This window comes from Anomalospiza imberbis, unplaced genomic scaffold (genome assembly GCF_031753505.1).
Source record: "Anomalospiza imberbis isolate Cuckoo-Finch-1a 21T00152 unplaced genomic scaffold, ASM3175350v1 scaffold_53, whole genome shotgun sequence".
NCBI lineage: Eukaryota > Metazoa > Chordata > Aves > Passeriformes > Viduidae > Anomalospiza > Anomalospiza imberbis.
Window position 1 is genome coordinate 395,127 of NW_027100141.1, and position 27,737 is coordinate 422,863.

Consider the following 27,737-nt stretch of genomic DNA (forward strand, 5'->3'; position numbering starts at 1 on the left):
CAGGGGATATCTTCTGTTAATGGGCCATTGAGTGCCACTGCAGGACTGATAAAATTACATCATCCCATTGTGGGATGCTCCGCCCAGGGGGAGGAACCAAGCATTCCTACCTGGATATAATCTCACCCTTGCAACACCAGGACCACCTTGCCTACTGGATTCCCAGAGGACAATAGCCCCATAACCACCACTGGACCTTCAGAGCAAGACCCATCAGGTGATCCCTTCTGCAGGATCACTGCTTTGACAGAATCATGATCATCACTCCAACAGGGCTGGAGCCTCCATTTCATCAGACGGCTACCACCACCCTGACCAACGGGGTGTCAGGTTAAATCCTGACTCTGTCAGATTAAGCCAGTGTATCTGTATCATTGCCTTGATATTGATTTTTTTTTTTTAATTAAATTGTAATTCTGGCTTAGACTCTCCTCCTGGTTTGCCTTCAAACCAGTACAAAACTCATTGTGCTCATCCCTTGTTTTCCTCCCAAAAGAGAATTTTCCTTCTCCAAACCATTGCAAAATGGAGGAGAAGGCTACGAGGAAGGGGAAGGAGCCCCTGGAAACCCAGGCAGGTGAGGAGGAAGTCACTGCCCCTTTCACCCTCTCTCCTGCTCCATCTCCCAGCACAGCACAGCCCCCGACTACAGGACAACCTCTCTGCCAACGCCATCCTGCCGGGGACGCACTGCGGGGATCTCCTTCCCCTTCCCTATGGCACGGAGGCAAATCCCATCCTCTCCTTGTCCTTCCTCCCCCAGACAAGGAGCTGAGGATGGAGACCAGGAAGGATAAATCCCCACGGCAGAACCTCCTGGCAGAGGCCGTTTTGAGCAGCTCCATGATGCAGGAATCCAACGGGGAGGAAAAGCCCTGGAGATCCCACAGGAGGAGGGGCTGCAAACCCAGCCCAGGGTGCTCTGAGGAGGAAAGACCCACCCTGTGCCAGGAAGGTGGACAGAGCTTCAGCCAGATCTTGGAGATGGTGGGCCATGAGCAGCTTCACCATGGGGAGAAGCCCTACAAGTGCTTGGAGTGTGGGAAGAGCTTCAGGCAGAGCTCCCACCTGATCTGCCACCAGATGATCCACACCGGGGAATGGCCGTATGAGTGTGGGGAGTGTGGGAAGGGCTTCAGCTTCATATCCAAACTCATCACCCACCAACGCATCCACGCTGGGGAGAGACCCTACGAGTGTCCCAAGTGTCAGAAGAGGTTTCCAACCAGCTCCAGTCTCCTTGTACATCAGCGGATTCACACTGAGGAGAGGCCCTTCCGCTGCCCCGACTGCGGGAAGGGCTTCAAGCACAGCTCCACGCTTTTCAGACACCGGCGAATCCACACCAGAGAGAGGCCCTATGAATGTGGGGAATGTGGGATGAGCTTCAGCCAGAGCTTCAGCCTGATCCAGCACCAGAGGATCCACACCAGGGAACTGCCCTATGAGTGTGGGGAATGTGGGAAGAGCTTCAGCCAGAAGTCCCACTTGATCTGCCACTGGAGGATCCACACTGGAGAAAGGCCACACAAGTGTGGGGAATGTGGCAAGGGCTTCAGCCAGAAGTCCCATCTGATTGTCCACCAAATGATCCACACTGGGGAGAAGCCATATGAGTGTCCCGCGTGTGAGAAGAGGTTTCCAACCAGCTCCCATCTCCTCCTGCACCAGCGGATTCACACAGAGGAGAGGCCCTTCTGCTGCCCCGACTGCAGGAAGGGCTTCAAGCACAACTCCACCCTTGTCAAGCACCAGTGCATCCACACCAGGGAGAGGCCCTACACGTGTCCCCAGTGTGGGAAGAGCTTCTCCAGCAGCTCTCACTTGGCCAGACACCAACGGAGGCACCAGTAAGGAAAGCCCTGTGAGTGCCCCAACTGCAGGAGGAGCTTCGTGCACGGCTCCAGCTTCATCCCCCATGGGAGAACCCATGTTGGGAAGAGCCCTGGTGATCCATGTTCCCTGTGATCCATGCTGGAAAGACATCTGTTCCTTTTCCTGCCCCTCCCAATGACATGGTGTGGGATCAAAGAACATGAGGGTCTGGCCATGGCCCTGTCATTACATTCACTCCCACCACAGGTCATTGCCAGGGGCAGGAAAGGGACTCTCTCTCTCTCTCTCTCCGAGGAGAAGGGTGTCCTTTCCAGGGAGGCGGAAATACATGGCCAGGAAGAGCCAGTCAGTGGTGTTGGAAATTTCCCTGTAAATAGTTTTTCTTATCAGTTCTGTTATCAGTATTATTTCTGTTCCTGTTTGTTCCTTATTTTGCTGCTGTTCCCAGTAAATTGTTCTTAACTCAGCCCAGGATCTTTGCCTTTTGTGCTTTCCGTGGGAGGCGGGAGGGCAGCGAGCGGCAGCGCGGTTTTAGCGGGAGCAGGAAATTGGGGAATCCCATTCCTGAACCCCAGCCCTTGGAAACCAAGCATCCCAGCTGGTCCCAGCCCTTGTGGCCATGGACACAGCTATGGGAGCGGATCCCTGGCTGGGGCTGTGGGAACCTCTTCACTCTGGTGCCCAGGGACAGGACTGGAGGGAGCGGCTGCAGCTGAGTCGAGGCAGGCTGAGGTTGGATCTCAGGAAAAGGTTTTTGCCCAGAGGCTGGTGTCCATGGCAAACACCCCTGACATGGGGTCTCCATGGAGCTGCCAAGGGACTGGCAATAGCAACAGGGGGCTGGTGATGGTTGCCATGGAAACTGACCATAGCAACAGGGGCTGGTGATGGTTGCCATGGAAACTGACCATAGCAACAGGGGCTGGTGATGGTTGCCATGGAAACTGACCATAGCAACAGGGGGTTGGTGATGGTTGCCATGGAAACTGACCATAGCAACAGGGGCTGGTGATGGTTGCCATGGAAACTGACCATAGCAACAGGGGCTGGTGATGGTTGCCATGGAAACTGACCATAGCAACAGGGGGTTGGTGATGGTTGCCATGGAAACTGACCATAGCAACAGGGGCTGGTGATGGTTGCCATGGAAACTGACCATAGCAACAGGGGCTGGTGATGGTTGCCATGGAAACTGACCATAGCAACAGGGGTTCCTGGTGATGGTTGCCATGGAAACTGACCACAGCAACAGGGGCTCCTGGTGATGATTGCCTGCTAAGGATCAGATTTGTCACAGGCACTCAGAAGGGTTCCATGGGGACTTTCCAACAGTCTCCAGGCTGTTCAAGAGCTGGAATGTCACAGGAAGAAACAGGGGCTCCATGGAGACCTCCCAGGGGTTTCTGGGGATGGGAGAGAGCCGTGTGGTCAGAGGCAGTCACAGCCATCCCATGGTGACATCCCAGGGGTCATTTGGCTGCAAAGGCACTGATCTGTTACAGGCACTCATGGGGGCTCCACGGTGACATCCCAGGAGTCCCCAGGCTGACAAAGAGCCAGGATGTCACGGGCACTCACAGCGGTTCCTGTCATGGGCAGAGTGGGAGCTTCAGGCAAAAGCTTTATTTCCTTACTGGAGAAACTCCTGCTGAGTCATGAGGTGGAGAAATGTCCCCCAACAGCCACCATAGATCCTCAAACCCCTGCAGGACCCCTAGACTTCTAGAATTCCTTCTAATAGAAGAGACTGGCAGCGGCTGGATCCCATCCCGACCCTGCAGATTGGACAGGTGGAATTGAACCTTAATGCAATTTGTCCCAAAAGATTAACGATGGAATACCTGATAATTCTGTATAAATACAGCTATGATTGATTCTGATCATTATTAAATAAAACGGTCTATTTACAACACAGAATAAAATTTAAAAAATAGTTATTTACTCCTCAATATAGGAGCTATACCAATTATAGACTATACTGCTCTAGGAAGCAATTTTGAAGTCACCAGGGCCTTGCTAGAGTGGTTTGAGCCCACCGCAGGCAGAGCCTCCTGCTCCAGCAGGAACTGCCTTTCCTGTGCCAGGAGCAGGGCAGGTCCCACTGCAGGAAAAGCCCCAGGCCAGCCCCAGCACAGGGAAGGCCTCGGGCACAAGGGCAGAGTGCCGTGCTGGGAGCTGTGCCAGGGAGAGCCTGAGGCACCAAAGGCGCCTTGGCAGCAGCAGCTGCTTGCAGGGCATGGCCAGAAGCCTCCCTTGGCAAGCCGGCCTGGTGGCCAGCACTGCAGTGTCACTGTTGAGTAAGAAATGTCACAGGCTCATCAGAAGGCTGATTGGCATAATGTGCCATATGTTTGGAACTGCTCCTTTTTATATGCTGCTCCGATCCAGGTAGATAAAATCCCAGTGGCACATATCAGAGGTTTGTTAGGGAAGACAGTGTGGATCAATTCTGCCTCGAGTACAGACAAACCCATTTGTGGGATTGTCTTTGCTCAGGGACCAGGTTGTACATGGTGAATAATGCAGAAATATGGAAGAACTCAATGTGTACCTCAGGGAGAACTCATATGCAAATATCACTGTTTGTTGGATGTTATTGCCACTGTCTGTACATTAAACCACACTGACATGAGACAGAAGGAAATGTGTGTCAAAGGTTTGAGCAAGTGAGATGGAAGGAAATGTGTCTGAGTAAGTGAAAGATGGAAGTTTTTACCTGATGAAGTTTTTACATGACGTTTGGTAGTTACATTGACGATTCGGAGATAAGGGGTGGAATGTCCTAGGGTGACGTTATGGTGCTTGTATCCCCAGTCGTGTGTTCTGTTTATGCTTGATGTTATGTTCTGTGCCTTCAGGACTGGCTCCGAAAAGTGAAGGTTTGTTTTGTCTTGTTATCAGCTGGCTCACCTCTCCCCAAAGTCTGTGTCTAGGAGAGGCTAGGGCTTGCTGGCTCTCTTGCTTGCTTGCTGGCTTGCTTGCTTTCACTTTGCTCTTGCTCCTGCTTTTTGCTTTTGCCCTTGCTTTTGCTTATTAGTTAGCTTAGCTAGGCAATCCAATTTTTTCCCTGGATTGTTTTTTTTCTTTCCCTTACCTGAATACCATTTGAACCTGCTCAGGACTGGGACCTGGGAAACACCAAGACACACTGAGAGCCAGCATTTTGTGACCTGCAGCAGCAACCCCCAGTGCCGGAGATCGATAACTGGGCAACCACTCCCAGCAGAGACTTTCTAAATTTGTCACTTCTTCAGAGCGTAGAAAGACTTTTTGTCATCTCGTGTTGTTCATTTTTTTTTTGCTGGGGAGTGCTTTGCCTGCTCAATAAACAGGTTGTTTCCACTACTCTCTGAGGAAATTCTTCCCGAGCCAGGTGAGCAAGGGGCTGTGTGGGTTTGCTTTCTGGGGGCTCCTTCTGAAGGTTTTCTCCCAAATTTGCCCAAAACCAGGACACATTACTACATCAGCAGGCTGTTCTTTGGTGAGATCCAGCAGGACCCTGTTCAGCCTGTGCTCAGCAAACTGACTGGCCATGAGCCACTGGTGGATGTACCTCACCATGGCAGGCACCTGGAGAAGGCAGGGGAGACTTGGAAAGCTGCCAGAGGGAGGAATGTCCCCAGCTTCCCCAGAGAAGTGCTTCCCTTGCCACCACACTGCAATGGCCTCAAAGGCTTCCAGTGACCATCAGGCATGGCTTGGGAGGCCAAGCAATTCCTGGGAGGATGAAATCCTGGCCACAGGCTGCTTACTTGCTCTGGATTGCAAACCCCCTCCTCTACGAGCATATCCAGCAGGGCAGAACAGGTCTTGGTTTTGAAGATGTGCGAATATGCTCTGAGTCCTGTGCCCATGGTGCTGGTCTCTTCCTCCCGAATCCTCTTGATGAATTTGCAAACCAGCTGTAGGAGAAGGGCAGGAAGCCAGGGATGCTCCACGGAATGCTCCAAGCGCGGTGCTCGGCAGAGCAGTGACAGCAGGCCCAGCCCAGCTGGGGATGGCTGCAGGTACCTGCGCTGTTCTGCGGAAGAGGCCACGGGCGGGATCCTGCTCTCGTGTGCGCTGCACGGCTGCACCTGGCAAAGAGCGAGCGCAGCCTGAGCTGAGGGGCTGCGGGAGAGGCCGGAGAACACAGCCCAGCCCTGCGCTCCCCAGGCAGGGACAGCCCTGGGATGCCCCAGGGGATGGAGCACGGCTGTGGGGTGTCTGCCCTGGCCCCTATTCCGTCCTGTCCATGGGCAAGTGCCCAGGGGATGGGATGGGACGGGATGGGATGGGATGGGATGGGATGGGATGGGATGGGATGGGATGGGATGGGATGGGATGGTATGGGGCCAAGCTGGCTGCAGGCACTGGCCCTGCGGCCCGGCTCTAGCACTCACCCTTCTGCAGTGGCTGGAACTGCTCCACCTCTTCAGGCTGCTGTGCTGGGGCAGTCCCAGGGCCTGCTTTCTCCTCCTTCCCCCAGGCCAGCTTGGGCACGCTCGCAGGCCTGTGCTCTACGTCACTGCCTGGATTCATGGCTGCTTGCAGGAGAAGGTGGCTCGGAAAAGGTCCAAGTCAGCAAGTGCTGCAGAGTGAAGTCTTGGCAAGGCTACAGGACAGCAAGTCCTGCACTCTGGTCTTGGGGGCTCCAGCCACAAGGACAGGAGACTCCTCATCAAGAACCGTGCTAAGCAAATGCCACAGTCTGCCCTGGAGGGCACCTGCAGAAGAGAAGCCTCGGGAAGGCCAGAGGTCACCAAGCCCTCTGGTCTGGATACGAGGTCACCTGCAGGAGTAACGCCTCGGGAAAGCTCTGGGTCAGACACGAACGAGTGCACTGTGCGGGGGCTCCTCACGGCACCGCTCTGTCCCGTCCTGTCCTATTGCGTGCTCCGAGCACTGTGGCGTGGTCTTGTCACCGCCAGCTCCTATGTCACCCCGTGTCACAAAGGGCCCTTGGACACGCTGTCCCGTTCCATGCCACGGTGACCGTGCTGCACCGTGTCACAAAGGGCCCCTGCACACACTGCCCCCTGCCCTGGGGCTGCCCCCAGCCCACCCAAAGTGGCTCAGGTTGGAAGGAATCCCTCACCCCAAGTGTCTAAGACAGCCCAACAGGATCTTTGGGAACAGCTGAAACCATCAGCAAACGCTGCCCTGCTCTGCGGGCTCAGGGCAGCAGAAGGAGCCCCCAGGGCTGCCGACACAGCCGCGCTGGGAAGGGCACGGGGCCTTCACAGAAGCTGGCACGGCCTCCTTGGGACACGTCCCGGCTGGTGGCCATCCTAAACCTGCGGGTGTGACACAGACAAGGAACGTGTGGGCCAGGGCAGGAATGCTGCTCTGACCCCTGGGGCCCGGGGTGCGCTGACATCAGCAGGTGTGGCAGGGTCCCTGCCCAAGCAGACCTGCCACCCCCCGAGCCCTGGCAGCACCGGTGCCCGTCTCCTGCCCCAGAGACCTGTGCCCGTGGGGGGCTTCTGTGCCAGAGGGAGCCAAAGCCCACGTGCATTGGGGGCTGCGCTCCTGCCTGCAGGGGCTGTTGGCAGGAGCACCTGCAGCAACGCTGGCAACACTTGATCTCTGTCAGAAGCTCTTACTCCGTGCTGAAATTATTTTCTCATTGCAGTTATTGCCTTCAGCACAAAAACACCTTAGCGGCCAAGGCACAGAAGAATCTGGCAAGTAAGAATCCTCAATTCAGTAAAGCTTTACTTCCCATTGCTCAACTCAAGCAGTTCCAAAAAGTTGCCAACTTCCCAAATTAATTGGGATGGCCTGAGGAGGTGAAGGGTTGGAATTTTGCTTCCCATCTCAAAGCAGCAACTCATTTGCCTTAACCTCATCCACTGAGGGTCACTTTACAAAACATAACACTACACAAAAAAGGGAAAAAACAAGGGCCATTCTTTGGTTTTCTATGAACAGATGATAATATCCTAATTCTCTTAGGGAATAAAAGCTCTCAAGAAATCAAAGTCCACTCAGTGGTAGAAAAGTAGCTCAAAGAATTGAGTAGATGGTAAAAGGGCGAATCCTCCCCCTGCTACAGAGATCTGAGTGGCCAGTAAAGTACAGCTCTCCCCTCTTGTTCCCTGCAGGAGAATCAGGACCATGAAGAGAAAAAGTCACAGATATTCCTTCTGCCCACCCTAACCAAAGCTGTGCCAAAGCACAGATGCTGCCTTCAAACTGACTCAAATTCCAGCCTAGACCTCTCACCTTCCAGACAACTCCTTCTCCAACACCCCACCAGCACCAAGCCCCCCAAACTCCCGCACAGAAACCCTCAACACCCCGCCAGGAGCCCCAGCTGTCCCCGTCCCTCCGCAGAGCTTTCCCACCCTCCAGCAGACGCCCTGGTTCCCTGCAGGTGCCGTGGGATGGCACTCAGGAGGATCTGCTCCAAGGCCTTCCCCTGGAGCACGCTCAGGCTGCCAGGCCTATGGATCCTGGATCATCCTTCCCACCGAGCCTTCCTGTGCACGGCTGCTCCATTTGCACCTTTGCGCTCAGCTCGGACTTCTCCACTTCACCAGGAGTGCTGGGAAAGGATGGAGAGAAGCCTGGCAAGCTCTTTCTGCAGCTCCCTCTTTACCCTCGGGGAGGTAGAACATCCCACAGGAAAGCAACTGGTGCCACAAGGAGCGGGTGGCCTCAGGCACCTTTGGGGATGGAACAAGGCCTTGGTTTGACATAAGTAAGCACAAGCAATTCACATGAGTAAACAAGTAATTAGCACAGACATACCTAAGTACTTAGCACCAGTTAGCATAACAAAAACCTGGCAGGCCTAACTTGACATGAGAGTGACCTGACAAAAAGCTTTAGACACAGTCTACCAGAAGAACTAAGGGCAAGTGTGGAATCAGCCCTGTGCAGGGAAGCCCTGAGGAAGACTTTGTGCTGCTTTGGGGCATCGAGACCGCTCCTGGCCAGGGCCTGGACATCAGCTTCAAGTATGGGAATCTGACACAATGTATTTCCAACCGCCTGCCTATGGAATCACCTCAGCAGTGTAAAGATGGGTGGTGTTTTTGATACAACTCCGACATCAACCCACTGAAATTTATACATGGTGGAGAAACATTTCAGTGGGTGCAGACCCCTGCCCTCCTGCCAGGTCAATAAAAGGGCTTTTGGCTGACAATGCATTTGTCTGCTGATTTCTTTGAATGAGGGAGACCCCTCAGGACTGCTATATCCCGAGGGAACACCATTGGCCTTGGCCTGTAGGCACCTGCACAAGCTTAAAATCAGCTGCCTCAGCTTCCAGGACCTCTCTTGGCCGGCATCCTGACATGGATGCAGGACTGCTGTGAGGCACTGCTGGGACCCAGCAGGACAGGACCGGCTGTCTCGTGTCCACGCAGCACCCCTCACACAGCCAGGGCCATCCCGAAACCAGACAAACACTCACGTGTCAGCACAGGGGAGCAAGGAGCACTGGGCTCCTCTCAGGGTATCTCAGCTGGGCTCGCTCCACAACACACCCCCACTTTCAGGCCTGCTGATGCCCAGCTGCCAGAAATGCCTACCTTGTTCTCTCCAGGGTGCACAGGGAGAGCCAATGAGCAGGACGCCTTGGGAGGCAAACCTTCCCAGCCTTTTCTGAGGCCAGGGACACACCAAGATCAGCCAAGACTCTCCACACTGCCTGGCCCACCCAGCCCAGCTCTGTGCTGGCCCTGGGCCACAGCAGCTTCCACCAAGCAAGAGCCACATGCACATTGCCAAGAGTTGAAACACAGCAGACAGGGAAGAGGTGAAAAGTGTGTGTGTAAAGGCCTTTTAATTCACAGCTCTCAGAGAGAGCTCTGGGGCTCACGGCTGGACAGAGATGCTCCTGCTCACGCCTCTGTCCAAAGGGGGGAACACACCCTGCTGCAGGTGCTTGGGTTGGTCTCCACAGGTCCAGGCGGATGCCAAACCCGCTCTTCACAGCCTTCTCCCTTGCCCTGCCCCTCTGCCAAGTGCAACGGGCCTCAGGCAGTGAAAGGACCACAGAGAGCCAAAGGGGGACACTTGCACCTGCCTCGCTGTTAGCTCCCTGGGAAGCACTTTCCTTGAGAAGCAAGCCCCTTTCCTCCAAAGGCATTTCCCCACATGTGTAGCTGTCCTGGGGAACATCAACACACTCTCAAGAAAAGCTGGCAAGGCTGAATGACTTCAGGTCCTTTCAGGACAGGCACTCCGGCTGTAGCTCATATTCTCCCAAGTGTGTTTCCAGGTGGAGGTTCAGAGGGGCAGCCCCAGGCCCTCTACAAACACAAGCTGCCTGCTGCCTCTTCATCTGCCTCAACTCCTGCCTGTGGTCACTGCAGCAAAACCAGGCTGTTCCAGCCAGAGCCCAGAGCCCTGTTCCCACAGGACGCTCTTGCCAGCACCTTCCAGGACTCTCCGCTGTGCATGCAGCACTTTTCATGCCAGCTCTCAACAGTGGGATTTGAGGGGCAGCAAGGACAAATGTCACAAACCTGTGTGACACTCCAGATCCTCATGGAACCAGGGGGCCAGTGTGACACTGTGGGGCCTCATGGAAACAAGAGGCCATTGTGAGCCTGCAGGGCTGTAACACCCCAGAACACTGAAATGCTGGGGGTCACCAAAGGTTTCTTTACTTGAGTTTGGTGCACAGGAGAAACACCAACCAGATATTCTCACCATGGCCAGATGAAAGAGTTTTCTTGGTAGGAAGGGATCCAGCTCTTTAGTGAATGGCCCACACAGGGATGGAACCCACAACCTCAGTGATACCAGCACCATGCTCTAACCAATGGAGCTAAGAGATCAAAATGACACAAAATTTTACTGACAAAATATAGACAATCAAGGAACTTGAGCAAAGGGTTTCATACAACATCCACTGCAGCATAAAACTCTTACCATAGCATTAACTTTGTTAACTTAGCCCAATTTACCTAAAAACCTTTAACCTTTAAAATGTTAAATTACCCAAAAATGTTCCAGGTAAGCAGGATTAGAAGAAGAAATAGAGAACAACAGAAAGACAGAAGATCTGTAGAAAGACACACACACAGGCACCACCTGCTCAGGTTCCAGCACCATTAACAGAGGAACCCCAGGAGAAGGCAGGATCCAGACCATGGGCTGGCCTCGTGCTCCGGCTTTTAAACCCCTGGGCCTTCATGGGCCCGCCCCTGGGGTGGGACTGCCAGTTGCTTGTCCAATCAGAGTCAGGTTAGGCACCAGCTGCTGGTGTGTGATTGACAGCTGGGCCAATCAGAGCTGGGTTAGCCCTGCCAGCTGTGTGATTGACTGACAGCTCAGCCAATCAGAGCTGGGTTAACACCGCCCCTTCCATGTGATTGACAGCTGTGCCAGGCCAGGGCTGGGGGCGGGGCTCTGTCCCACCACAAACCAAGGCCTGACCCGCTCCTGGTCCCACACAGGCATTCCGAGCATCCCAAGGCATCTCGGGACATTGATCTCATCCAGCCTCTGACAGTGACCACATGGTGACACTACAGAACCTCATGGAGCCATGGGTCAGCTGTGACACTGTGCTGCCCCATGGAATCAAGGAGACCATTGTGAACACGGGGGCCCCAAGGAACCAAGGGTCCATGGTGACTTTGTGGAGCCCACAGTGTCACAGAGGAGCCATTGTGACACAGCGAGGGTGCATGGAGCTGAGGAGCCATTGTGACACATCAGGGCTTTATGGAACCACAAAGCCATTGTGACATTGCAAGGCCCCATGGAAGCACAGGGCCATTGTGACACTGCAGAAGCAAGGGGAACATTGTGACACTCCAGGGCCTCATGGAACCAAGGAGACCATTGTGACACTGTGGGGTCACACGAAACCAAGGGAACATGGAACAGGTCTGGCTGGCTGGGCCTCCTGGGGACCACCAGAGAGGTCCAGCAGACCTTGGCATGTCGATGGCTGCTTCTCATCTGCCCTGAAGCACTGGGGCTCGTGGCTTTCCTTCCTATGGGAGAGAACTGTCCTTCTCCTCCAGGGACCCAGGGCCAAAACTGGGATTCCTTCTCCAAATTTCCTTATATGCAAGGATTGTTTTCAGATGAAATCTGCCAGGAGAGACAGATCTGGCTGCCCTGGCCACCCAGGGGCCACCTCTCATCTGCCTTTGAAACACTGGGACCATCTGCTTTTCTTTCTTATGGGAAAAAACCATCCATCTCGACCAGGCACCCATGGCCAAAATTGGGGATTTGCCTCCAGAATTCCCTATATCGAAGGATAGCTCCCAGACAAAAGCTGCCAGGGGAGACCAGTCTGGCTGGCCTTGACTTCCTGAGGGCTGGCACTCATGTGCCTCTGAAACACTGGGGCTCTGTGCTTTCCTTGCTAATGAAAAGAACTCTTCTTCCTCTCCAGGTGCCCACGGCCAAAACTGATGCCCTGTGTCCAAGGATAGCCCCTATACAAAAGGTGCCAGGACAGACAGGTCTGGCTGGCTTGGCCTAAGGGTGGCCACCTTTCATCTTCTTCCAGAACACTTGGATTGTGTGTTTTTCTTTCCCATAGGAAAAAAACATCCATCCTGACCAGGCACCCATGGCCAAAACTGGGATTCCACCTCCAAAACTCCGTACATCCAAGGATTGCTCCCCAGTGAAAGCAGCCAGGACAGAAAGGTCTGGCTGCCCTTGGCCTCTTGGGGGCTGCCTCTCACCTGCCACAAAACACTGGGGCTCGTAGCTTTCCTTCCTGTGGAAAAGAGCCGTCCTTCTTCTCAAGGTATCCAAGGTCAAAATTGAGATTCCTCCTCCCAAATTCTATATATCCAAGGATCCCTTCATGACAAAAGCTGCCAGGACAAACAGGTCTGGCTGGCTTGGCCTCCCAGGAGCCACCTCTCTCCTCTTCTGCCTTTGAAACACTTGGGCTCTGTGCTTTCCTTCCTGTGGAAAAGAACCATCCTTCTTATCTATGCAGAAATGGCCAAAACTGGGGTTCCACCTCCCAAATTCCCTATATCCAAGGGTTATTTCAGAAAAAAGCTACCAGGACAGAGAGGTCTGGCTGGCCTAGGCCTCTGGTGGCCATCTGCCCTTGAAACACTGGTGTTCCATACTTTCCTTCCTATGGAAAAGAATTGTCCTCCTCCCCCAGGTGTCCATTTCTGAAATTGGGATTCCACCTCTAACATTCTGTATATCCAAGGGTTGCTTCTAGCCAAAATCTGCCAGTACCGTCAAGTCTGGCTAGCCTTGGCCTCTGGTGGCAGCCCCTGCCACACTGGGGCTCGGTTCTTTCCTTCCCATGGAGATCACTGTGACACAGTGGGGACCTCATGGAAGCAAGGGGATCATTGTTGCTACAGCAAGCCCATTCCATGGGCTCCACTGGAGCCCATGGAACCAAGGGGCCATGGTGACACAGCGGGGCTTCATGGACCCAGAGACCATTATGGCTCTGTGGGGCCTGATGGAACCATGGAGGCCATTCTGACCCTCAGGGCCTCGTGTCACCAAGGGGGCATTGTGACACCTCAGGGTCTCATGGAAGCAAGGGATCATTGGGACACTGTGGGGCCCCATGGAACCGAGGGAACATGGAACAGGTCTGGCTGGCTTGGCCTCCCAGGGGCCACCTGACAGGTCTGGCTGATGTTGGAATGCCAAGGACTGCCTCTCATCAGCTCCTGGAGCACTGGGGCTCCATGCTTTCCTTCCTAAGGGAAAGAACTGTCCCTCTTTTCAGCTGCCCATTGCTAAGTCTGGTAAGCTCCCTAAAAAATTTCCTCCATGCAAAGGTATCTCTCAGAGCAAAACCTGCCATCTCTGGCTGGATTTTGCCACTGGTGGTCACCTCTCATCTGCCCCTGAAACAGAGGGCTCTGTTCCTTCCTTCCTGTGGAAAGAAATACAGCCTTCTTGCCAAGGACCATGGCAAAAACTAGAATTTGGTCTCCCAAATTCCATATATCCAAGGATGGTGCCCAGACAATAGTAGCCGGGACAGACATGTCAGGCTGGCCCTGTCCTCTGGTGATTTTCTTAGGCTATGAGCTGAATGTTTTCATTTGAAAACAACTTGGAGAGGGCCCAGAGATCTCTCAAGGTGGGGTTTTGGGGCTTCGGGCACATGACCACTACATACAGACAAAGGAGCTCTGTGCTCTGTGCTGTTGTGGTGGTTTTGCATCACGGAAGTGAGGTCCTGAGAGAAGCTGCTAGCAGTTTCCTCGGTGTCTGACAAAAAAAACAATCAGTAATTGTTATAAAAGGCAATCACTTGGTTTTTAAAATTTTAAAAGTTTAATTATAATAAAATTGTTATAAGAATAGTAATACAATTAGAGTAATGAAAATTTAGAGTTAGGACAATTACAAGACAGTAAAAAGCAAAGAATTACGGATGTCCGGATGCTCTCAGGCACTTAAGCCCAATAAGCATGCCTTGTGAACAAAGGAATAATCTTTAAAAGCAGTAGCCTGTTGCATATTCATACATCTCATACATGATGCATAAATTCCTTGCAAATTAAGAACTTTTCTGGTTTTTGTCAGCTTCTTCCCCTTAATCCTGGTGGTTCCATAAAGACAGAGAGAAGGTGGAAGAATGTTTGTCTTTTCCGATAAGGAGGCAGTAATTCTTTATGGGCCCCCATCATTGTCATCTCTGTGTGAAGAGTTTCTTCATTATCTCATCTCTTGCTTGAGCTAGTAAAAAAAAAACCCACATACATAGGCTCTATTTTAACTACAAAACTACATATACCATACTATTAAAATGTTAATACAGCATTTCTAATCAATATAACATAATACATATAGTATTCAATTTAATATTTGCGAAAAGCCAATCATAAAACATGCATTTTTCACAGTAATTATCTTTGAGAGCTGACAATCTGTTAAACCACTAAGGAAACTGCACACGCCTCTGTGAAGACACAAGTTAAAGATGGAGAAGCCTGGCTGGGTCTCTTTCCCTTCTGGCCAGCAAAGAGGTGACCAGGCCGGCCCAGCCCCCGTCTCAGCCAGGCCAGGCCGGGCGGCTCCTGCCGTGGGGCCGGGCCCCTTCCCAGGGAGCCGCCAGGCCCCATCGGCTGCCGGGCAGGGCAGGGGAGGCCGCGGGGCCGAGGCCGGGCCGGGCCGTGGCTGCGGTTGCTGACATCTGGCCGCTACCGAGCCCTGCCCCGCCGCCAGCCCGGGCCCAGCCAGGATCCGCCGGGCCCCAGGAGCAGCCCCGGGCCGGGCTGGCTCGGCCAAGGTTCTGCCGCCCTTGGGGTTCGCCCGCAACCAGCGGGCAGGGGAGGAGAAGCCATGGGTCCCGGCCGTGCTGCTGCTGTGCTCTGGCCTGGCTGCTGAGATCCTGGCCCTGCCCCAGCGCGGCCCAGCCTGACACAGCCCCAGCGCAGCCGCTGCAGGAACCTCCATGGTAAAACAGCTCCGGCCGCAAGTACCGAGCCCGGCCGGGGTCACGGAACCATCTGCAGGCCCCGGCTGAGATATTGACTCTTCCAGTGCTTCCATCCTCTCTCGAGTGAGAGAAAAGGACAAAGTGCAGGCACACAGAGGAGCAACATGAAGACACCGAGGTCAGTGAAGAGGAAGTTGAGTCCCAGATGGGAGGGATGAGGAGATGCCTTGATCTTGGGGCTGAAATCCTCTGGTAAAGCTATGGAGAAGGATGTAATTGATACACCAGACTCTCTTTTTCCCTATAAAGCATTGAAAAGTGTGGGGAGATGACTTGTTTCAGCAAAGGCCTCCATGCTAATGTAAGCAAATGTTGCAGTAGCTGTGATCCCATGAGAAGTTTGAACAATGTAAAAGAGCAGAGTGATGAGACCCTGTGCCCCCAGGGAGAGAAGAAGAAGACCTCTGTTCCCACAGATAAAGATGATTTCAGCAACAGATAAAGAGAATCTTTGCTCTTAAACAGCTCATCTGGAAACAAATACCCTATAAGTTGACACTGGTAATTAGCCAACACTGAACACACCAGACTAATTGATGCATTGGCTGAGAAATCTTAAATTGGCGAAACAATGAACTGCACTAGAGCAGAGGGAAATCAAGACAGAGCCATGGTTTGTCAGGACTTGCTTGATCCTAATGAGACCCGTGGTGCATATGGAGATGAGCCCTGGAACCTCAGGGCCAGAGAGGAGATTGCACAAACCTTTCCATGAGTCAAAGGCAGAAGAAAACCCCAAAGTGTCTCGAGGCATTAATGGAACCCACTGAGGTCCATCCCCAACACAGGCTCCTCATGGACTCCTTGGAGGAGAAAATTGGAGGCAAGGATGGCACAAAAAACCTCTCAGAGACTCACTGTGGAAAGGACAATCCAAAGTACCTAAAAAACCTTGAATATCTCAAAGCATTAATGAGCCCCACTGAGTGTAAGCACAAAGCTCTCAAGGGACTCCTTAAAGTAGATAATTTGAGGCTGTGACTGCACAATCTTTCTCACAGTCTGGATCAAATGGGAAACACCAAGTACCTTAAAAGAACTGAAGTACCCTGAAGCAGTAATGAGCCCCACTGAGTGTTGTTCCTGACAAAGCCTCTCCAGGGACTAATTACAGCAGATAATTGGAGGCCATGATTGCACAAAGCTCTCAGAGACTCCAAGGCAAAAGCAAAAGCCAAAGTGCTTTGAAAAACCTGCAGTCCCTGGGAGCATGAAGGAGCCCCCAGGGCCATTCCTGAGCAAGGCTCCCCAGGGACTCCTTCCAGCAGATCCTTGAGGCCACTGGGATGTGGGCTAGGGGGGGATGCTGAGGGCAGGACAAGGGGCTGACAGTGCCCAGCCTGGCTGGGGCTGTGCCAGGAGGCCCCAGTGCCTCAGGACAAGGTGTCTCCTGACAGCCCTTGGTGGCACAGACCCTGCTGTGCCCCAGGGCACCAAGACTTGGCTTCTCTTTGTCCCCACCTGTCATCAGTGCCTCCAGTTCTCTGCTCTGCCTGGGGCCTGGGGACACTTTCTCAGTCGTGTCCCTCAGTGGGACCCATTAAAAGTCAAAGAAACTTTGGAGTTGGATTCTGACTTGGAGTTCTGGAGAGGTTTCTGCAGCTCCCTCTCAGGGCCTGATGTTCAGGGCCTGAGCACAAAGCCCCAGAGGGTCATTAAAGTCCTTGTGCTGTGTCTGTGCTGCTGAGCTGGGCCGGGCTCCTGGCACAGAGGGTGATCCTGGCAACCAAGGAGAGCTTCAAAAGCACATTTCTCTGGATGAGCAGCTCTTCTCCCAGCCCAGCAGGGCTGAGGAACTGCCTGCAGCCAGCCTGGGCACAGCACAGAGGCACAGAGAGCTTCCATCAGTCAGGGCTGGGAAGGTGCTGAGAAGTGCCTGGGGCAGAATCACTGGCAGCCCTTGGCACAGGAACCTCTGGCTGCAGGACAATGCAGCTGCAGCTCCTGGAGTGATCTCCTACAGCTGGAACATCCCAATGCCCACAGACCCTGTGAGTACATTCTCTGATCATCTCTTGTGCAGAGCAGCCAGGGGTGCCCAGGGCTGTCCTGCAGAGCAGGGTCCTGCAGCCCAGGGCACTGTGCTGGGCCAGGGACTCTGCTGCCTGCCAGGGACAGCTCTCAGCCGGCCCGGGGAGCTGCTCCCAGCCCTGGGGGACAAGATGTGGGTGGAAGGAGACAGTAGGTAAGGCTTGGAAATGTTCTCCTTGTGTGGTGAGGATGCTGCATTGGTCAGGACTGCTCCTAGCATGGGCTTTAACTCCAGAACATTTCCAATCAGATTATACAGGGAGCACAGTAAGTCATGGGCTACAAAAAAGGGAAAATCCTGCTTTTTTAATCTACTGCTCTAGGTTGCTTGGATGGGACATTGCACATAGATATTAATGTCCCAGTTTCGGTTGAGAAAAATAAAGAAGTTTTCTCTCAGATATGATTAAAGCAGGAGTGACAAAAATGAGCACAGGGCCCCTTAGAGGCAGCATCAGAGTTACTTCTCCAGCCTCCTAAGGGTTGCTCTGACGTTGCCATCACAGCCTGCAGAGCCAGAGCTGCCCCTGGGCAGTGCCTGAGCTGGGAGGGGTCTGCAGGGCAGAGCTGAGCCCCCAGGGCTGGGCTGAGCTCTGTCAGCACTGGCAGGGCCCAGCCCTGGGCACAGGGAAGCAGCTGCTGGCAGGGACAGCTTGAGGCAGTAGATCCCTGGGCAGGCACAGGGACAAAGTGCCCCAAAGCTGTGCTAGGATATTTAAAGTCCTCTCCAAACCCAGCTATTCCATGATTACTGTTCTTACAGATCCCCATGTGCAGCCACAGCCAATGTCCAACAGCAGCTCCATCAGCCACTTCCTCCTGCTGGCACTGGCAGACACGCGGCAGCTGCAGCTCCTGCACTTCTGCCTCTTCCTGGGCATCTCCCTGGCTGCCCTCCTGGGCAACGGCCTCATCATCAGCGCCGTAGCCTGCGGCCACCACCTGCACACGCCCATGTTCTTCTTCCTGCTCAACCTGGCCCTCAGCGACCTGGGCTCCATCTACACCACTGTCCCCAAAGCCATGCACAATTCCCTCTGGGACACCAGCACCATCTCCTACTCAGGATGTGCTGCTCAGCTCTTTTTCTTTCTGTTCTTCATCTCAACAGAGTATTTCCTCCTGACCATCATGTGCTACGACCGCTACGTGTCCATCTGCAAACCCCTGCACTACGGGACCCTCCTGGGCAGCAGAGCTTGTGCCCACATGGCAGCAGCTGCCTGGGCCAGTGGCTTTCTCAGTGCTCTGCTGCACACGGCCAATACATTTTCCCTGCCCCAGTGCCATGGCAATGCCCTGGGCCAGTTCTTCTGTGAAATCCCACACATCCTCAAGCTCTCCTGCTCCAAATCCCACCTCAGGGAACTTGGGCTCATTGCTGTTAGTGCCTGTTTAGGACTTGGCTATTTTGTGTTCATTGTTTTCTCCTATGTGCAGATCTTCAGGGCCGTGCTGAGGATCCCCTCTGAGCAGGGACGGCACAAAGCCTTTTCCACCTGCCTCCCTCACCTGGCCGTGGTCTCTCTGTTCCTCAGCACTGGTGCTTTTGCCTACCTGAAGCCCGCCTCCATCTCCTTCCCATCCCTGGACCTGGCCCTTTCAGTTCTGTACTCGGTGGTGCCTCCAGCCCTGAACCCTCTCATCTACAGCCTGAGGAACCAGGAGCTCAAGGCTGCAGTGTGGACACTGATGACTGGATGCTTTCACAAACATTAAACTGCTGGCCTCTTTCTGCAAATCACTTGTAATAAAAGTCATTTTTGATACTTCTTGCTGGTTTCATTTTGGAGATTCTTTTTCTTTATTTTACTATTTCCATATTGTCCACAAGGAAATGTCTTTGTTTCTTCCACTTCTCATTTTTCTTCCCTCCACATTCCCTGTGCCCACAGACTGTGTCAATGAGGGGCTGTGCTCTCAGTGGCTTTAAAGGAACTCAAGGATCTCCCAGCAGAGTTTTCTGCAGAGATGCCCTTTTGTTGCCTTCTCTGGAGCTGCAGCAGCAATGTCTGTGTGCAGAGCTGGGGCAGATCAGTGCTGGCACAGCAGCTGTGCCCAGCAGCAGCAGCACTTGGTGTTGCCAGTGCTGCTCCCGTGGCCCTGCCCCGCTGCCCTGGTGGCCCTGGTGTTGCTGCAGGGCCTGAGTGCTCTCGGGGCTGGGCACAGTCCTGGGGGTGGCAGTGCCGGGGCTGCAGCAGGGACAGCCCATGGGCACTGCTGGGGCAGCGCTGACGCCTTAGGCCAGGGCCTGGGGGCTCCAGGCTCCTTGCCCAGGCTCTCTCAAGAACACGGCCAGGCCAAGGCTCAGCACAGAAAACCCCCGTGAGCAGCCCCAGGCTGGCCGTGGGCAGGCTGGGGGCAAACAGCATGGCTGGTGCTCTGCAAGGGCCCTGGGGAAGACGGGAAGGAGCAGCAGAGCAGGGGCTGATCCATCCCCAGTGCGCTGGACAGCCCAGGGCAGCGTCCCAGAGCGTCCTCATGGAGCTGCCAACAACATCCCCCCTCTGCAGCCCTGGTCTCTCCCCCAGCTCACACAGGTGCTGCATCCTTGCAGGCACAGCCACGGCAGCACTGGCTCAGGAGCCCCTGTTTGCATTGCACACAGCAGGCGGGAGCACCCCCATGCTGCTGCTGTGGGGACATGAACCTGAGCGAGCACAAATGCCATCAGCCCCTGGGGCCAGGAAGGGCTGGGGGACGCCAGGGAAACCACTCAGCTTTGTCCTGGCCTCTGCAGCCAGCCACAAAGTTTGTTCCCATCAGCTGGGAGTTTCCTGTCCCACTGCAGACGCTGTTGCTCAGAGCCTGGGCTGCCTGGCAGCCACCCCCAAACTGCCCTGAGCATTTCCTTGGCTTCACCTTTGCTTTCTTTCCTCTTTCTGCTATAAATTTCTTCCTACTGCCCACCCCTGTTCCCTCCCCTGCAAGCAGCCCATCCCTGTTTGCCCTTTCCTCTCTGGCCCCACTCCCCATTCCAGTTTCTGACTGGGCACCGAGGGAACGTCCCTTGGGGAGCAGGATCATCCCACAAGTGCTGCAGGAATTGTCTGCAGGCTTCTGCAGTGCCTCGTGCTGCTCCCTTGCCAGAGGCACCCCAGGCCAGGGGGGCACATCTGGGCTGCTGTGTCTGGCTGTGGGGCTGCCTGTTCTGGGCAGTGAGGAGGGGCTGGAGAGGATCTGCAGGACTGACAGGATGGGCTTTGGGGCTGTGAGGAGAAGCTGAGGGACCTGGGCTGCTGGAGCTTCTGAAGAGGAGGCCCAGGGCTCCTCCTGCAACTGCTCCAAGGGTGGTTTCACCGAACCACAGAATCAGAAAGTCTGGAAAAGACCTTGGAGATCATCAAGTCCAACCTGTGCCCTGACACCGCCTTGTCTCCCCTGAGCCTCCTCTTCTCCAGGATAAACAACCCCAGCTCCCTCAGCTACTCCTCACAGGACTTGTGCTCCAGACCCCTCACCAGCCTTGTTGCCCTTCTCTGGACATGCTCCAGCCGCACAATGACCTTCACTGCCCTGCTCCTGCTGGCCACACCATTCCTCATCCAGGCCAGGAGCCATTGGCCTTCTTGGCCCCCTGGGCACACTGCTGGCTCATGTCCAGCCTGCTGTCCATCAGTCCCTGCAGGTCCCTTTCTGCCTGGCTGCTGTCCAGCCACTCTGTCCCCAGCCTGTAGCGCTGCAGGGGTTGTTGTGGCCAGAGTGCAGGACCCGGCACTTGGACTTGTTAAACCTCACCTTGTTGGATTTGTTCCCTGGATCCAGCCTGTCCAGGTCCCTCTGCAGAGCCCTCCTGCCCTCCAGCAGATCAACACCCCCAGACAACTTGGTGTCACCACGGTTCCATGAGGCCCCAGAGTGTCCCAATGGTGTCCATGATTCCATGAGGCCTCCCAGTGTCACAATGTCCCTCTGTTGTCACAAAGTCCCTTGGATCCTTGGGCCCTGCAGTGACACAATGGCACCGTGGTGCCCCAGGGCCCTGCAGTGTCACAATGGATCCTTGGTTCCATGAGGTCTGGCAGTGCAGCAATGCTCTCCTTGGTTCCTGCTGTCTCCCACACCTCCCACTGTCAGGCTATAGAAGGACACCTGGCTGATGAAGGGGAGTGGGAGTGGGTACCTACTCGAGGAGGTAATAATAAAAATCCCTCCCAACCCCCTCTCCCAAGCCAGGTGCCACTTCAGATTCGGTATGATCCCCTGGATCTGGAGAGTCAGCCAGATGGTTTAGAAGAAAATTATCTGCCCAGTGAGCCTCCCAATTATGATTAATCTGTGAGACAGATCAGCACCTCTAACATCAAAAAGGAAAGAAGGGTAATCGTGGCGGGTGACTCCCTCCTGAGGGGAACAGAGGGCCCCATATGTCAACCAGAGCCACCCCACAGAGAGGTCTGCTGCCTCCCTGGGGCCCGGGTACGGGATATCACTGACACACTGCCTGGGCTGATTCAGCCCTCTGATTATTGCCCACTGCTGATACCCCAGGCTGGCAGTGATGAGATTGAAAAGAGGAGTGTCAGGGCAATTAAAAGGGACTTTAGGGCACTGGGTCAGGTGGTTAATAGGACAGGGGCACAGACAGTCTTTTCCTCAGTCCCTTGGGAGTCTGAGAAAAACAGTGAAAGCAATAGGAGAGCTCACATTATCAACGAGTGGCTCAAGGGTTGGTGTCATTACACAAATTTCAGATTCTTTAATCATGGGGCAACTTTTACAGCACCTGGCCTGCTTGGACCAGATGGGCTCCATCTTTCTGTTAAGGGCAGAAGAATTTTAGCTCATGAACTGTCAGAACTTGTTGAGAGGGCTTTAAACTAGGTCTGAAGGGGGAGGGAGATGTAGCTGGGTTGTCTGGAAGCAGGCTTGTGGGTGGTAAGCCTGAGCTAGGGGTGAAATCAGCAGCCCAGCTGAGGTGCATGTACACCAATGCACACAGCGTGGGTGACAAACAAGAAGAGCTGGAGGCCCTGGTGCAGCAGCAGAGCTGTGATGTAATTGCCATCACAGAAACAGGGTGGGACAACTCACATGGCTGGAGCGCTGCACTGGATGGCTGCAAGCTCTTCAGGAGAGACAGGAGAGGGAGAAGAGGTGGAGGGGTGGCCCTTTACATTAGGGAGGCTTTTGATGCTGTGGTTGTTGAAACTAATGATGATAAAGTCAAATGTCTATGGGTGAGAATTAAGGGAAGGCCAACAAGGCTGCCATCCTACTGGGAGTCTGTTACTGTCCACCCAACCGGGAAGAAGAGGTGGACAACTCATTCTATAAGCAGCTAGAGAATGTTTCTGGATCATCAGCCCTTGTTCTTGTAGGCGACTTCAACCTGCTGGACATCTGCTGGGAACTCAATACAGCTGAAAAAAGGCAGTCCAGGAAATTTTTAGAGTTTGTGGAGGACAACTTTTTGTCGTAGCTGGTGAGTGAGCCCACCAGGAAAGGGACTATGTTAGATCTGTTGTTTGTAAGTAGAGATGGGCTGGTGGGAGATGTGGTGGTTGGAGGTCACTTGGGGCACAGTGATCATGAAATTATAGAATTCTCATGGTGAAGTCAGGTGGAACACTAGTAAGACTTTTATACTGGACTTCTGGAGGGCAGACTTTGGCCTACTTAGGAGACTTATTCAGAGAGTTCCTTGGGAAGCAGCCCTTGAAAACAAAGGAGTTCAGGAAAGGTGGGAAGCTTCAAAACAGAGATCTCGAGGGCATAGGAACACACTGTCCCTGTATGCCGAACGATGAGTCGACGAGAAAAACATCTAGCGTGGATGGGCAAGGAGGTTTTGAAGGAACCTAGGAATAAAAAGAGGATGTATCAACATTGGAAGGAGGGTCAGGTCTCTCAGGAAGTATTTAAGGGTCTTGCTAGGGCATGAAGGGAAGAAATTAGGGAAGCCAAAGCTCAGTTTGAACTTAAAATGGCAGCTTCTGTAAAGGATAATAAAAATATTTTTACAAATATATCAGTGGTAAAAGGAAGGGTAAGACCAACCTTTGTTCTTGATTAGATGTGGAAGGGAATTTAATAACTGCAGATGAGATAAAGGCAGAGGTGCTTAACGCCATTTTTTGCCTCAGTTTTTAGTGAGAAGATGATTTGCCTTGGATGTTCATAAATCCATGGGACCAGATGGGATCCACCCCAGGGTGATGAGGGAGCTGGCAGATGAGCTTGTGAAGCCGCTCTCCACCATTTACCAGCAGTCCTGGCTCACTGGTGAGGTCCCAGATGACTGGAAGCTGCCCAGTGTGACACCCATTCACAGCAAGGGTGGGAAGGAGGATCCTGGTAATTACTGGCCAGTCAGCCTGACCTCAGTACCTGGTAAGGTCATGGAACAGTTCACATTGAGTGCCATCACACAGCACTTCCAGGATGGCCAGGGTGTCAGACCCAGCCAGCAGGGGTTCAGGAGGGCTAGGTGTGTTTGATCAACCTGGTCTCCTTCTATGACCAGGTGACCCTCCTGGTGGATGCAGGAAAGGCTGTGGATGTGTCTATTTGGACTCCAGCAAGGCCTTTGACACTGTCTCCCACAGCACACTCCTGGAAAAGCTGCAGCCCACGGCTGGGACAGGAGCACTCTGTGCTGGGTTCAGAACTGGCTGGATGGCCGGCCCAGAGAGTGGTGGTGAGCGGTGCTGCATCCAGCTGGGGACAGTCACCAGTGCTGTCCCTCAGGGCTCTGTGCTGGGCCAGCTCTGTTCAATATTTTTATTGACCACATGGATGAGGGGATTGAGGCTTTCATTAGTAAACCTGCAGATGACACTAAGCTGGAAGCTTAGTTACCTACTCCTACCATCTGTTGGAAGGCAGAAGGGCTCTGCAGGGAGACCTGAACAGTGTGATGGATGGGCAGATTCCAGTGGGATGGAATTTAATAAAATCACTCGCCAAATCCTGCATTTTGGCCACAAAAAACCCCTGCAATGCTCTAGGCTGGGGACTGTGTAGCTGGACAGTGCCCAGGCAGAAAGGGACCTGGGGGCACTGGTCAACAGCCAGATGAACATGGGCCAGCAGTGTGCCCTGGTGGCCAAGAAGGCCAATGGCTCCTGGCCTGGATCAGGAATGGTGCGTCCAGCAGGAGCAAGGCAGTGATTCTTCCCCTCTACTCAGCACTGGTGTACTTGGCATTCTTCCCCTGTAGCGGCACCGTACCATGAGTGCTGTGTCCAGTTCTGGCCCCTCTGTTTGGGAAGGACGTTGAGATGCTCGAAAGAAGAGCGACAAGGCTGGTGAGGGGCTTGGAACACAAATCCTGTGAGGAACAACTGAGGGAGCTGGGGTTGCTTAGCCTGGAGAAAAGGAGACTCAGAGGTGACCTTATCGCTCTCTACAACTTCCTGAAAGGTGGTTGCAGTCAGGTGGGGTTGGTTTCTTTCTCCAGGCAACAAATGTCAGAACGTGAGGACACAGTCTCAAGCTGTGTCTGGGGAAATATAGGTTGGATACTAGGAGGAAGTTTTTCACAAAAAGACTGATAAAATATTGGAATGGCCTGCCTGGGGAGGTGGTAGACTCATCATCCCTGGGAATGTTCACAAAAAGACTGGATATGGCACCTTGTGCCATGGGTCAGTTAAGGTGTTTTGGGCATGGGTTAGACTTGATGATCTTGCAGGTCTCTTCCAACCCAGTCATTCTGTGATTCTGTGAAAGCAGCCCACGCCTAAAGTCAACATCTGTGCAGACCAAAAGGCAACGCTGTCATCCTTCCTCAGCTCGCTCTCCCTGACCAGGCTGCCTTGCTGTTGGCATGGGTGGTGGGGCAGCAGGGTCATGACATGCGCATGGGTCACAATGGCCTCGGGGCACGATGTCACCGCGGGTCACAAAGGCCTGGTGGGCATGGCCGCCTTTCTGCCAGAGGCCTGGTGGTTTCCATGCAGATGCCCCTGGACACAAAGGCCTTCTTAATGCCTTTGCCCCTTGACTTTGCCTACCCTTGTTCCTCTCTCAATGATCTGCAGCTCTCTCTTGTCCCACCTTTGTTCCTCCCCTAAACATCCCCAAGGAAGCTCTGTGCAAAAGTGCCAAAGTGCTTTTCCCACCCAGCCCACCGTGGGTCCCAGCACACAGCCCCAACTTCCTGGAGAAAGTTCATCAGGAAGGCAAATGTGGATATTCTCAGTTCAGTCAGAGAGAAAAAGAGAAGGTTTTCTAACCAGGCGAGAGCCTGGGAGACATTTGGGAAAGAATGTAAATAATTCTCTAATCTATCTTGTTGTTCACATTGTTGATAGATAGGTTCTGCCACCGTGCGTCATTCACTGCACACCAATGGTGTGAGATGTTTTTACTCTAAGACCAACGAAATCAGTCCGCACGATGTTCTCTATAAACAGAGCGGTGCATTTGAAATAAATCAGAGTTCATTCTCTTTGCCTTTGATTTGGAGTCATTTTTGTTCCCGTCCTGCTCTACAGTGACACCACTCCTTCCGCTTTTGTCCTTCCTAACAAGGCTATTTTCATCCTAGAATCCCCATGAAATGGGAACCCGGAGCTTGTGGAAGTGCCTGAAAGATGCCCTGTTCCTCTGCAGGGACACTGAGGCTGAAACAGGAGCCGGAGCCCTCTCTGGGGAAGCCTCCTCTGAGCTGGAATGTGTGCCGTGCTGGGAGAGGAGCAGGAGGGGGAGAACGCTGGGCGCTGTGAGGCAGGAGCAGGAGGTTTGGGCCGCAGGACATTCCGTCTGCGCCGCTGCCCCGCAATGGGCGGCCGTGCCCGGGGCTCTGGGCCGGGCCCCGCGTGCACTGAGCTCCCGACACTGCGGGAGCTCCCCGGGCTGGGCTCAGGTTCCCGCTGGGACTGGGCAGCAGGCTGGGCTCCACTGGGATCAGCAGCAGCTGGAAATATCTCTGGGCATCTCCATTTTCTGCTGCTGCTAGGAAGAAATAATCAAGCGAGTCGAGAAGTTCTGGTTTCTTTTTCTCCTGGTGGATTTTTTCATTTGATTTGACACTCCAGAGGCAATTTCTGTGATGGCCTCTGTCAGTTGATTCTATTTCAGCAGCAGCAGCAGCAGCAACAGGGCTGTGTTTGAGCACTGCAGATGTGTCCTGTGTGGCTTTAATTCTCCGTGACTTAGTGCTCAGGGATTTGAGAGCATTTCAAGATCTGCTAATCATGATGCCTGTGACAAAAAGTCTGAGTTTCCTGTCACAAAAGCACTCTGGGTAGCACTGACAAAATTGCTGGCCAGCTTCTGCAAATCATTTGTAAGAAGTCATCTTTGATTGTTCCTGTTGGTTTGGTTGTGGGGTTTTTCCCTTGTGTTTTAGTTTTTTAAGATTATCCATAAAGGCCATTCCTTGTGCCATTTCTCATTTTGTTTCTCTCTACCTTTGCTGTGGCCCCAGACTGTGTCAATGAGGAGCTGTGCTCTCAGTGGCTTTAAATGAACTAAAGGATCTCCCAGGAAAGTTTTCACCAGAAATCCTCCTTTTGTTCCCTCCTCTGAAGCTGCAGCAGCATGGTCTGTGTGCAGAGCTGGGGGCAGATAAGGGCTGGCACAGAAGCCCTGGTCCTGCTGGCCACACCATTCCTGATCCAGGCCAGGAGCCATTGGCCTTCTTGGCCACCTGGGCACACTGCTGGCTCATGTCCAGCCTGCTGTCCATCAGTCCCTGCAGGTCCCTTTCTGCCTGGCTGCTGTCCAGCCACTCTGTCCCCAGCCTGTAGTGCTGCAGGGGTTGTTGTGGCCAAAGTGCAGGACCCGGCACTTGGACTTGTTAAACCTCACTTTGTTGGATTTGGGCCCTGGATCCAGCCTGTCCAGGTCCCTCTGCAGAGCCCTCCTATCCTCCAGCACATCCACACCCACACACAGCTTGGTGTCATCTGCAAATTTGCTGATGCTGGACTCAATCCCCTCATGCAGATCATCCATGCAGATATTGAAATCCACGCTGGCTGGCTCTGACCCCTCGGCCATCCTGTGGGTGCCCTGTGATGGCACTCAGGGTGATCTGTTCCATAACGTTGCTGGGCACCGAGGTCAGGCTGACAGGCCTGGAGTTCCCCAGATCCTCCTCCCAGCCCTTCTTGGGGATGGGGTCACACTGGCGCCTCCAGTCCTCTGGCACCTCCCTGGTGAGCCAGGACTGATGGTAAATGATGGAGAGCAGCTTGGGGAGGTCATCCACCAGCTCCCTCATCCCCCTAGGATGGATCCCATCTGATCCCATCCACCTGTGAGTATCTGAGTGGCCCAACAGGTCCCCAGCTGCTTCCTCCTGGATTCCAGAGGCCTGTTCTGCATTCTGACCCCATCTGCCAGCTCAGGAGAACTCTTGTCCTGATGACATCCTGTCCTAATATTGAAAATTGATACAAACAAGGTGTTAAGTAGCTTGGACTTTTCCTTATCTTTAGTTCCTATATTCTCCACTGCATCCAATAAAGAGTAGGGGTTCACCTTATTCCACATTTTGCCATTAATTTAT

The 27,737-nt window shown here is 53.6% G+C and overlaps 2 protein-coding genes across 2 annotated transcripts in view; one reads left to right on the plus strand and one right to left on the minus strand.

Moving 5' to 3' along the window:
* The window catches only part of LOC137467193 (zinc finger protein 850-like), a 528,258-nt gene that overhangs the window by 141,601 nt on the left and 358,920 nt on the right, over positions 1 to 27,737 (minus strand). The gene's annotated exons all lie outside the window — the stretch shown is intronic.
* The window catches only part of LOC137467192 (zinc finger protein 271-like), a 443,780-nt gene that overhangs the window by 132,660 nt on the left and 283,383 nt on the right, over positions 1 to 27,737 (plus strand). Inside the window, exon 3 of the mRNA XM_068178731.1 lies at positions 956 to 1,691. Coding sequence (XP_068034832.1) covers positions 956 to 1,691 — 736 coding nt within the window. The remainder of the gene's footprint in view (positions 1 to 955; positions 1,692 to 27,737) is intronic.